Genomic DNA, 12668 nt, shown 5'->3' on the forward strand with positions numbered 1-12668 from the left:
ATACAAAAGCTAGGGATCTGCCTTGCCATGACCATGAGAGGAGCCCAGCCAAACGCCCAAACAGGACGGATTCATTCGTGTGTGTCCAAAGCCCAGCCAGAACAGAAACATGCCGGCGTCTTCCCTAGCTAGCTAGCTAACGTTAATGTTAACGACAGGGTTACCAGTTCTATCAGCTCGGTCTTCAGATCAGCAAAATCTGCAAGGCTTCGATCAGCTCAGCTCGGCTTGTGGTGTCTTCATCTAGCAACCAGGAAGGACCTTCTCGAGATGATGCTCCTGATCAGTTCAAAGTTCAAACCATGCATGGCTAGCAGGATCTACTTACTCTACAGTCTATACGCGGCCAGCCAGAGTTCAAACTTGAAACACCATCAAACGCTGATTTTTTTTTTTGAAAGGAAGCACTAAAAAATTCATCAAGAGGTTGGGGACGAGAGTACGAATAAAGATTCTCCACAACTCTCTCACTCCCCCAGGTGGCGCAATAAAGAACACGAGCTGCATTCATTACGCAGGCACTGCCGCGGCGGGCCTGCCAAGCTGGGAAGCGCAGTGAAGTAAACCAGGTGTTGCTGGTTGCTGAGGAGGAGGTGCGGCCGGCGGGGGAGGGAGGAAGGAAGGAAGTTGGGCCAGGGGGAGAGATGAGCGCGGCGGCGGCGGCGAGCTCGGTCGCCAAGTTCATCAAGTGCGTCACCGTCGGGGACGGCGCCGTGGGGAAGACCTGCATGCTCATCTGCTACACCTGCAACAAGTTCCCCACGGTTAGAGTGCCGACTCCCCATTCACTCACCGCTCCTCCGATCTTCGATTCTCTATCTGCGCCCCTTTCTTCCTGCATTTTGATTTCTCTGGATATGTTTTGGATTTGGGTAGCTCTCGTTTCAAGGAAATGTAATGCAGATTCAGTGCCAGTCTCGATTGGATTTGTATGCCAGCGTTTTGTTGTGGTGTTTGAATTCTTGCTTTGGGTTTCTATGTGCTTTTGCAGGATTACATCCCCACTGTATTTGACAACTTCAGTGCCAATGTCTCGGTGGATGGGAGCATTGTCAACTTGGGCCTCTGGGACACGGCAGGTGAGCGAGATCAGATTGCAGCTAGCAGATTGAGGAGAGTTCAGCGATGCCTATAACTCAAGTATTTTCTTCTCTTTCCTCTGCGAATCATTGATTCGGCTGGACCTTGTGTGCAGGTCAGGAGGACTACAGCAGATTGAGGCCTCTTAGCTACAGAGGTGCCGATGTGTTCATCCTCTCCTTCTCTCTGGTCAGCAGGGCAAGCTATGAGAATGTCTTGAAGAAGGTACTGAATACTTCCAGATGAGGATTTTATCTGAATGTAATTAGACATCCGGGGAATAGCACAATTCAGAGTGCTTTACTCACTGAAATCCTTCAAACTCCTGCTTTGGGAGTGATGATTTGTTGCATCCTATCTAGTATGACATAAATTAGTGTACAGTTTCAGTCACTTGCAATTTTGTACTCGGGAAGTAATGTTTATGCCATAAATACTAGCGCAAGATTCACTTTGTAGAAAAGCAGTGGCAACTATAACCCATGCATGACAAGAAACAAGAAAATGGTAATCCGGGTTCAGGAGTGTGGCCATCTGGCCGAGATACATTTTACTAATTAACTTCAAGTTGTTACAGTAAGATCCATTGCGGAGGTTTTGTCCTAGTTGATTGTTGGAGTATAGTCATCATTAGGGTAGTTGATCTTTTGTTGCTCGAATTTATTATTTATCTGCATTCACGAATGACAAATTTAAAATGGATGGCCACATTTTACAACCCTAAGAACATTTATGATGGAAACATCATTTTCGATTATTAAACAACTGTAACTGAGTACTCATTATCAGCTTTATTTGTACAGTGGATGCCAGAGCTTCGGCGATTTTCGCCTAGCATTCCTGTAGTTCTTGTCGGAACCAAACTAGGTGAGGTCGATACTATAATGGTCTAATTATTTCAAGCATAACGATCTATGTACTTGTTCCAGTATAATCAAATGTCGGTGCATAGCTTCATGGTTCAAACTTTCTGCTCCTGCAGATCTCCGTGAAGACAGATCTTATCTTGCTGACCATCCTGCCGCTTCTATCATCACTACTGAACAGGTGATACGACTACACAAAGGAATCATCAATACAAGATCAGTTTATTCGAGTTTTTTTTTACATCAAACAGGATACCTGCACATTGGATGCTCCAACTCATAGAATTATTCTCTTTTTGTTAGGGAGAGGAGCTCAGAAAGCAGATAGGTGCTGTGGCCTATATAGAATGCAGCTCAAAGACACAGCGGGTATGTTTCTGCTCATCTTGGTTAAAAGACTGCCAATTTCTAGTTCTCCCTTGTGGCATTCTCTTCAAAAACCTTTATATTGGCAAGAACATCAGAAACATTAGCAATGTCTTCTATTCATACTAAACAGAACATAAAAGCTGTGTTCGACACTGCAATTAAAGTAGTTCTTCAACCACCAAGGCGAAGAGAAGTTACCAGGAAGAAAATGAAGACAAGTTCGAATCAGTCTGTGAGGTAACCAATGATCATGGATTTACTTCTGTCAAAAGTATTATTATCCTATACTGTACATAGAAAATTTGCTTGGCTTAAAATAAATTTTGGTGGGTCCATTGTAAGTGCTAACAACGTGGTGGGTTATCTTGAATATTCTATTTCTGGGCTGATCGAGGACAGAATATTTTAAACCAAAGCCATGTGATTTCAGAATTTTAAATTAGGGCACAGTACCTCTCATGTTTACAGTTTTGAACGTGGCATCAACGTGGAGCGATGTTTACTACTATTAGGCACTTTACCATTCAGTCATTCACTATAAAAATCTGGAAGACTATCCACATCTGGATTCAGGCACGCCTTACCTTTGTGTTGTGAGTTGTGACATGGACACTTGATTTTGTTTAAGCACTTGCACACACACACATTGGCACAGAGAACTGTACATTTAACTTATCTTAGCACTTCCCGTGTCATCTTAAAACCAAATCGATGATTATGCAAAAATGGTTACAGAAAGATAAAAAGAATCCTGGACATATCTTAAAGTGCCTTTCTTCATAACAAATCACTATAATGCTATTGATGGCAAGCTGCTTTACTTAAAGGTATATTCACTTCTCAATTTCTCTTTGAAATTGCTCATGTTGTTTATATGTTTTTGAAGTTGTACTACTTACATACTAGATGAAACAAGAAGATAAGGAAAGTGCACAATGAGGGGGGGGGGGGGGGGTTACATCAGTTAATTTTTCCAAACTTAGTTTTAACTTATGCAGCAGCAAAAAAAACTCCACAATACATATAATCTGACTTTTGACAGTCTTCATTGAGGACTTTGACCATTACTTTTTATAATTATACATGGAAACTATGAGGTATTTCAAGTTTTAACGCGCCTCTTCAATGATTGTACAGGAGATACTTTTGTGGAAGTGCCTGTTTCAGATAATCAAGGACAACCCTGTGGAAGAATGGTCCCCTCGTAGCCCCTGCGAACTTCTGGTTCTCTTGTAACTTACGATAGAGGGCTGCTTCCCTCGTCTAGCTGCGGAAAATGAAGAACGTTTTTGCCATCAAGTTTGCAGCAGTTACTTTCCCTGAGAGTTGTGCCTCCATTTACTATGAATGGTGGATTATATAGTAGTAGCAGCAAGTATGAAGTGACCCTTTTGTACTTGTTTTATTATTACCAAAAACCGATGTCGCTAGACGATCGATCTTTAAATGGACAGCACCAGAAGAAAACTCTTCCATTTTTCACTGATGTGCGACCTGCGTATTATAGTTGTCACTGCAGAAGAACTTGGAAATTCAAGGTGGGCAGCTAGAGTGTAGCACAAACTGCTTTCGCTGAAGATGAAACTAGAGCTGTTTTTTTTTCCAACTTGGTAGGAAACGGATAGTTTCCCTGCGCAATCAGTGATTGGATCTTGGAAGTTGGTAACTACACCCTAAGGAGGTGCTGACTTCAGAATTTGAAACAGTTCCTGGAACGTAGCTATGCACCTCTACTCCTAATAGCACTGGTTGTTTGCCATGTCGAGGCAGCACGTCCAGCGGTTTCCCAACGGCGTGCCCCACTCGTCGTCACCCTCTCCCAGTGCCACCAGCTCGGCTCGTCGCGCCATGTGTAGCCATGGCCACTGTAGCCAAGGGCCAAGGCGTGAGCATGCCAGTGTTATCGTTCGACAAGACCTCGCAATTCAGACCATCACCTGTTTTAGCCTTTTTCCACCGCTAAGTAATTCCCAAATCTTTACATACACGAACCAAGCAAACTGTTGTTTTTGCACATTCCCTCTACAGTTGCATTACAGTTTTTGAACCAAACACTACCTCAGTTTTGTGCCTCTTGAACTTTGTAAAATGGAACATTGGTAGTCTAAGAACACAGCCGATCAGTACAAAAGATGTGGGGTGAGAGGAGACCAAAAGGAAGAAACACAGCAGATCAGTTGCAAATGGATTCTTATACCAAGTCAAACACAGTCAGTAAACAGATACACCACAACTCCAGACACAGTTGACAATAGCATCACAACTCCAGAAACAGTTACATCACAACCCCATGGGCTCCACATGTTCCATTTACATCATGTCAACTTTACTAGTTTTTCTTTGGCATCGCGGCAAGCTTTGTGTACATTCTTGCCATTGACTGAAAACCTCTGATGTCGCCAGATCGTAGGAGATTGCCTATGATTGCATGGAACAAAAAATAAAGTGTAAGAAGCTAACACCAGAGATTTAGAAGATGGTATGCGTGATCAATTGAGGTACTCCAGGAATCACTCAGTTATGAAATGAGATTTTTAGCCTGTTGTCCTTACAATACATGGCAAGTCAAAATGGGCCTGCAACATCAAGTCTATCTATAGTTTCAGCAAGCATTCATTTAGTTACCATATAATTCATCCTAAACAATCTTCGGTTAAGTACCATTGTAAGATGATAATGATTCTGATTAATTCAAGAACACAGCTGCCAGTTTCAGCCACAATCACTTATTTTCATTGCATTGAATTTTGTCCTTTTCTTTTACTGATATCAAATGCACATGTTTTGTACATCTGTAGTTCCTAGGTAACCTCAAAATTAAACTTTACTGCGAAGGGGGTTCAATGACCTCAGCAAACTGTCAACTTTAGAAAAAAAAAAAGTTCATAATAGTTAAGCAGTTGAATAGGAAAGCATGTTTAGCTACTATGTCAAAAGACATTATATGTTTAACAACTATAAAGAAAGGAAACTAGTGACTTCAGTAACACTGTTGAATAAAGGTATCAACTTCATCCAGGTGAAACTATACCAAATTTATATGTGAATGCAAGAGTTGAATAGTTGGAGATGAAACCAAAGTTACCCGAGTCACAGTTAAGTGGGCTGTCTGGCTCCGGATGAGCCATCAGTGCAATTATGGCTCTACAAACCGATTGGAGGGTCCATGCAGGGCTCCATGCATTCTTCAAGATATCCAAGCAAATTTCACCAGTCTGGGCAAACAGATGACCAATAAAAAGGCAAACAAATTATTATTAAAGTGATCATCATTTGCATCCAAGCAATATTTTACTAATCGCAAAATGAGAATGTTTTACTAATTAGGAATGGCAAAAAGAAATGCTCTTCATAACTAAATTTGGATGGAAAGAAAAATAACCTTGAAATGAACATTTGGATGGAAAATTTTAGTCAGGAAGCGAACTTGGGGAGGTAGCAGAGGGTATTGCTCTGGAATAGCAAAGGCAAGCTGGAAGACACCACCTTCATAAGGAGTCTCCGAGGGTCCCTGATAAAACAAGAGATAGAGTTGGTAGAAAATAATTCAAAATGTTCTTTCATTGGGTTGTGCCAATGTCACCAAAACACACCTTGATGAGAGCAGTCCACTTGAATATGTTTGAATCATCACATATCAACTGAATATCAGGGTCAGCTGATTTCTCTCGCTGCACCTCCTTGTACTCCTTGAAAAGCCTAGCTCTTGATGCCTATTAACAAACAAGTCATAGTTAAAGCTGCATGTTAGGGATTGCGCATGTTCAGAATTTCTAAAAGTAAGAACTCCTATTCAATAAAAATAAATAAATGCACAGTGCAACTGTATCTGCACATGCTACTACGTTTTTTTTTTGATAAAACACATGCTATTATGTTACCCTATTCATCCCCAACTAATAGCAAGTGCCTTTTGAGATCATTAAATGGACTCACTCAGTTTCAAAATAAGAATGTAACAGTGAAAAGAAATTAGTAGCATTCAGGAAATAGATGCTACAGGTTGTGCACATTCAGTGTTCAATTAAAATAGATAAATGCAGAACAAGATGGTGAAACAGTGCAATTAAATGTGTGCATGCTACTATATTACCTTATTCAAACCCCAGCTAATAACAGATTAATAGGTGCGCCTTTTCAGATCATTAAATTTGAGCGGTCAGTTTAAAGAATGTAGCAGAGCAAAGTAATAATCAGTGTTCAAGAAATAGATGGATTCTAACATGAAATATACACAACTGTTGTTACTAGTACTAAATTTTCAGGGGCAAAAAGTTGAAGTCAACAGCTGAACAGATACATCTCTGAACAATATATGACAAATTATTCAGTTCTTCGATATAGAAGTTTGAAAGCTGCACAAGAACATATTACTATATGGAGAGCAAAAACGAGTACTGGTCAGATTTATTTATTTGTGTTACAGTTAGATAGTATATTTCTACAGTGCACCACAAGAAAAAAAATATTATCTAATAATAAATGCTTTTGAGCTGATAAGTGATCCACTCATGAACTATGGTATTGCTATGGGATGATACAGACAAAAAAGAGTTGGTAAAAGATAAACTGCAACATACCTGCATATTTCCTCTTCTAGAATAACAACAAACTTGATATCCCAAAGATGCTTACTGAAAACTGCAATTAAACAGTAATTTTCATGCTTTGCAGTTGTAGCTTATGCAATTTCAGAAAACCATAGATAATTGCAAACCACTGATGTTTGCAACAAAATCCTAATAATTTATCCATAAAATGTATGGCATCTATTGTTTCAACTCTCAGCAACCAATAAACATGTATATGTTTGTATGATAGAATCATAGGTTGCAGTAATGAGACAAATATTAACACTGGTGGGTCAGAAGAGACAACTGCTCGGTATAGTCACCTAGTGATCTGGTTATGAATATGATTTGAGAAATCAACCTATGCATGACACCACAAAGGATCAAGCATCCATGTGGATTAAACAAAACTTCACACCACCCATTATATTGTTTAAGCACACTACACTACTACAAAACACGAAAGGGACCAGCTTACAACAAAGATTAAAAGGTATCAAGTTCCATTAAAATGATCACATCATCAAATAACTTATAGATGTTCTTTCAAATGACAAATCATAGAAAAATTAACATTCAATTTTGTTTGGAAGTTCAAACTTCCTGTTGCAAACTAATTTTAGATCATTTAATTATAACTAAAGGATTGCAAAAAATAAACACATATTCCAACTGGAATGGAAATTAGAGCTCTAAACCATGTTTCAGCTTGTGATCAATCCATGGCCCGTGGATATCGATCGAAGGAAAAAAATAAATAGATACGTCCTTAAGTATCATTAACTAACTCCTTAGTCCTTACCGAGCTCAGTTCATAAATGGACAGCAAAAGATATTAGGGAAACAAGAAAAGGGATTGCGAAAACAAATTTGACACAATTTTCGTTTTAGTAAGTAGTGAGGGTGCTGAGAAAGATTTCCTTTGCTCTAAGTGCATTTGCTGCGCTTACAGATTGAAATCAGGGGCGGAACCAGCATAGGACTTGGGTGTACACATGTACACCCGATAATTCTTGCAAACGAAATCGAAGTTAGTAGGTAATATATTGTAACTGGATTCAGATCCGAATACAAATAGTTTTGTTAGGGTTTGGGGTGCTCCGTCTCGCACAGCAGAAGGAAAGAGAAGGGGCGGGCATACCTGGAGGATGCGCTCGTCGCTGGCAAAGGGCTGGGCGAAGACAGGACAAATGGCGCCGCCGCTCGCCCAGTCGTCGCCGCCAGGGAAGGAAGAGCAAGGGAGGAGAGAGTCCGAGAGAAGAGGGAGGAGATGAACCTGAGGCCCTGAGCGGCTCAGCCCTGAGCGGGAGGGCTGTCAATGAGCCGAGCTCGAGCGAGCCTGCCACCTAAAAGGATCCCGACCCTTGTCACTGAGCCCGAGATGTGTTTGGCATGGCTCTTGCGAGGAGCTTCACTGTGCAGCGGTTCTAAAGAGCCACCAAAACGGCTACAGCTTCTCTATTTTTTATTAAAAATAGTTTTTATATAAAATATTTTTCACTAAAAATAGCTCCTTATACAAAATATTTGGTAGGCTTCTCCGGAGAAGTCGAACTCTCTCCTCTTTTGTGGAGATTACGACACAACAATTTCACAGCAACAGTATTGACGATAGATAAAAAGACACATATATAAGGCTAGTATCAATAGAAATTTCATATGCATTAAATATTATCTCACATCAGCAAATTTGCTGGCATGATAGGATCATTACGAGAAGGGAGAAGAGAGAGGCTCATAGAATATGAGAGAAATTTCATCCTTATAATACACTCATTTTGTTCGGTTACCAAGTTCACAGTCTTCATAATAGTGCAATAAAATTATGCACTGAGATTGGTCTAAAAGACGCATTTCATTCGGTAAATAAATGAAAAGAGAAGCATATCAAGATATTTTGTTTTATTCTCTCTATTTTCTTTTGATAGTTCTATTTTCAAAATTAAATTATTCTCTTTTGATAGTCGCATTTGAGTTGACATCTTGACAATAGTATGGATGGTCGTTCTATTCCTGTGAAGAGTAACTTCTCTTAAAAAAAGATTAGTGTACGTGTGATAACATCGAAAACGTGGAGTCGATGATAAGCAAAGTTTTTCTTCTTGATCATTGTATCAAGATGAAATAGAACTATCAAAAAAGAATAGCCGGAGTATTATTTTTACCTATTTTAATTTGTACAATATAGTAGCTCGCTAGGTAATGCAAGGCTCTAGTCTCCAGCTATATTATTTTAACTTTTGATGGTTGGAAATTTAATTAATAGAGGTAGCAGAGTGCATGCACGTGCCACGCAAAACTGAAATACTCGAACTTCATTGAATACCTCAATCTCGGATCGTTGAAACTTGCGAGTTCCATGTTAGGTCCAAGCTTGGCTTGATTCCAAATATAGCTTAGCTTGAATTTTCAGCAAGTCAAACATAAATAGCTCGTGAGTCTTGAGCTTTTCTGGTAACCCTATTTAGGATAGAGGTGAACCATAAATGCTCAGTAGGTCAGCAGGTGTAAATCAACAAGTCATTAGATCATAATGCCGGGATGAGCACGCATGTTAATATGGTGGGCATCCTCATCGTAGGTAAAATCAAGGTCGCGACAGTCAGCATTGTGAAGGATCGCAGGAAGATTTTTTAGAAGAGGGATGGGTGGCATGTATGAAATGTGTTAAGAAGTGCTAGAGGTTAAAACTTTATTTGAAAGAATTTTGAACGAAATGTTGCCATGTGAAATTTAATTACGTCGTGATGATATTTAAACTGATAAGGTTAATAGATGCTTCACAGTATCACCCGTAGCAACGTATGGATATATTTGCTAGGATTATAATAAATTGTTCCAGCTAATTTTTTTATTCTACCTAAGTATTAAAAACATGCCCTGCAACACTTCAAATCATATAGTGGAGCAAAATAGATATTTTATGTGCTAGCTATATAGCAACTAACATAAGGTATAAATAAAATACTAGACGACCATACACAAAACACGTGAAATCTTTATTATTTAATATTGAGAAGCTTTTGTCTAAAGAAGAATGGATGTATGTTTAAGTAATGATTTTTAGCTTGTAAAATAATATATGTTTCAAACTAGTCATAATAATTTTTATTTAGAATATATTTAAGTACAAAAATGTATTTCTAGAGATCATGTACATCCAATTTAGTCCAAGTCCGCCAGTGATTGAAATAAACACCCTCCAAAGTTAATCTTTGATATAAGTGTAACCAAGTATTACTAGTATGCTACTTTACTTATATACACACTTTTCAACTAACTAGTCATTTTTTCTAGAAAGTGTGCTATTTGAGACATCATGTGTGATTTGTTGTGTTCAGAAATTTTGCAACCTAGCAAGCAGAAAAACAACTACCACCATTTTATATGAGCAAGCCAATAATTTTTTTTTTGCATTCGATCGAATAGATTCATCATGAGGTCCATATCCGCCGGATAGCAGTTTCAAACTCACAGAAAACTCTACATGCAAATCACTGGCGAGCGACCGGGGCCCGGATCTCCCAACCCGACTAAGAACCCTTGCCGAGCCGGGGCCCAGATTCCTCGCGGCCAAGCAGCAGGGGAGAAAGGAGCGAGCCTGATGGACCGCAGCACCCGTGGGGATGACCCCGTAGTTCCGATGTGGCTGCGGAATTGGGGAGAGGACGAACGGCGGGTCAGGTAAGACGGCGAGGCGGTGCGAGGCAGGGTGGGTCTGCGGATTCCGCGCGTGGAGCGGGCGGACGGGCGGATCGAGACGGGGTCGTGGAGAGGAGAAGGCGGAGGAGGGTTCCTGCCTCGCGACGTCGCCGTTGATACGGTACGACTCTCTAGGAGCTGAACTGGTCAGGAGGGTCGGTGGGATGATGGATGACGATGATCCTCACATCTTCATCACGAGGAAAAGCGCAAGAAAGAAAAGAAAAATGGAAATTGGATACGGTAAAGCTGAATTGTTTCCAGCTTGTTTAAATTTGAAGATTATACTCTATATAGATAGATATAAGCATTTTTAGGATTTTTAAGAACAGGTTAAGCGAGAAGTGAAAATAATTTGATGTCCCTAGTTAAAGCAGGAGATATGTTGAGAGATGATTTAATAAGGACTGCTTTGACGGGTTCAAATACTCCAAAAATGCTAATATTTTGAAAGTTGCAAATTTTTATACTTATAAACAAATAGAGTAGCCAACACGTCTCATACTCCTATTTTTCAGAAAAGCATTTTGAACCTTACCAAGCATCCGGAACTTTTTATGGATGTGCCGAAGTTCAAAAAAGCATTTTGAACTTTTTAGTTCACGCTGACTACGGTGATTTTGCTCATTGACAAGTATTTTAAGGATCTTTTAAGGGTATATTAATATAGAAATGTGGGGTTTTGAGGATTTGACGGATCAGGGCTCCAGGCTTCAATAAAACTCTTTTTTCAAGTAGCGAACGGGTTTAGGACCAGCTGGTCACTAGTAGCCTCAGTAGCACCAGGCCTCAGTAGGCCTCAGTAGCACCAGGCCTCAGTAGGAGGTCCCAGGTTCGAACCCCTTCCAAAGTGGATTTCAAAGAAAATTTCAGAATTTTTTTGGACTGCTACAGCCTCAACACATGCTGGGAACTGGTGTCCGAGATCATCTCTTCAAAGCACACGTACGAGTGTGAGTGTGAGTATAGAGTAGGATTTAGCTTGCGCATAAGTGTGTGAGTGTGGTGTTAGGTGTGTGTGTTGGGGGGTATATCTGTGAGTAAGTTCAGGATACAACAACTTGTACTCTCATAAAGGAGGTTATAAAAAAATCCTTCTTTCAAATAGAAGTTTGAGGATTTGAGCCTTCACATTCAATCCCTATTTTAGGTTCACCTCAATTTCACACTATTTTAGGTGGGCATTGCTTAACAAATGGCATTAGCTCCCAACAAAACATGTCTTGTAATTTCCAAATCAATCCCTCTAACATAAACTAAACATATTGGACACACTAGTTAAACATTTTGTGCTAGCTATAGTCCTACCAAATATTCGATGATCATTACTTTCAACATTCCAAACGTCGTCTTTGGGTTCTCTTACTCTTTTGGAATGGGTTTTTGGGTTTACGTTGCTTTTCTTTAAGTCAGGAGTTCTTAGGGTTCAATCGGTATCTGAAACAAAAGCTAACCTAGGAAATTGACAGAGCAAGAAAAATATAAGAGATCCTATATTGGGTTGTCTCTTGCACTGCAATCCACAGTATTTGCCTAAGCGATCTGGAATGCGGAATTGCTGGCTGGGACTGCGAGTGTGCGATCATTTTGATGGATTTTATCCACGGCAGAAGCAGGTAGGCTGCAGGGAACCGAGGAGGTTTGGATCCGTGAACTAATTTTTCGGGTCACATCGGATGTTTCGATACCAATTAGAAGGACTAAATATAAGCTGATTATAAAACTAATTGCATAAATGGAGACTAATTCACGAGATGAATCTATTAAGCTTAATTAATTTATCATTAGCAAATATTTACTGTAGTCCAATATTATCAAATTATGGATTAATTAGGTTTGATAGATTCGTCTCGCGAATTAGTCTCCATTTATGCAATTGGTCTTATAATTAATCAATATTTAATATTTTCTAATTAATCTAAATATCCGATGTGACGCAACTAAACTTTAAATTTTAGTATATAGGAACCAAACAGCCCCAGAGATCGAGTCAACTCGCTGAAGGCAATGTAGCGGTGACGTACACCCGCTGAAAGCCGTCGATCACCACAAGCTCAACGGCTAGATCTGCATGAACAAC

General features: G+C 39.8%; 2 protein-coding genes across 2 annotated transcripts; one reads left to right on the top strand and one right to left on the bottom strand.

Moving 5' to 3' along the window:
• Positions 1-552: 552 nt before the first annotated feature.
• LOC112886573 (rac-like GTP-binding protein 1) lies at positions 553-3797 on the top strand. The gene is made up of 8 exons (XM_025952519.1): positions 553-764; positions 992-1079; positions 1196-1305; positions 1884-1947; positions 2063-2127; positions 2250-2315; positions 2446-2552; positions 3453-3797. Exons 1-8 carry the CDS (start codon positions 645-647, stop codon positions 3484-3486), a joined length of 654 nt encoding a protein of 217 aa, XP_025808304.1. The 5' UTR covers positions 553-644; the 3' UTR covers positions 3487-3797.
• Positions 3798-4488: 691 nt separating this feature from the next.
• On the bottom strand, positions 4489-8218 carry LOC112886574 (protein PEROXIN-4). The gene is made up of 6 exons (XM_025952520.1): positions 8028-8218; positions 6896-6956; positions 5909-6028; positions 5698-5826; positions 5401-5530; positions 4489-4733 (listed from the first exon to the last, which is right to left on the bottom strand). Exons 2-6 carry the CDS (start codon positions 6899-6901, stop codon positions 4645-4647), a joined length of 474 nt encoding a protein of 157 aa, XP_025808305.1. The 5' UTR covers positions 6902-6956; positions 8028-8218; the 3' UTR covers positions 4489-4644.
• Positions 8219-12668: the final 4450 nt, after the last annotated feature.

Source organism: Panicum hallii, chromosome 3 (genome assembly GCF_002211085.1).
Source record: "Panicum hallii strain FIL2 chromosome 3, PHallii_v3.1, whole genome shotgun sequence".
Classification (NCBI taxonomy): Eukaryota; Viridiplantae; Streptophyta; class Magnoliopsida; order Poales; family Poaceae; genus Panicum; species Panicum hallii.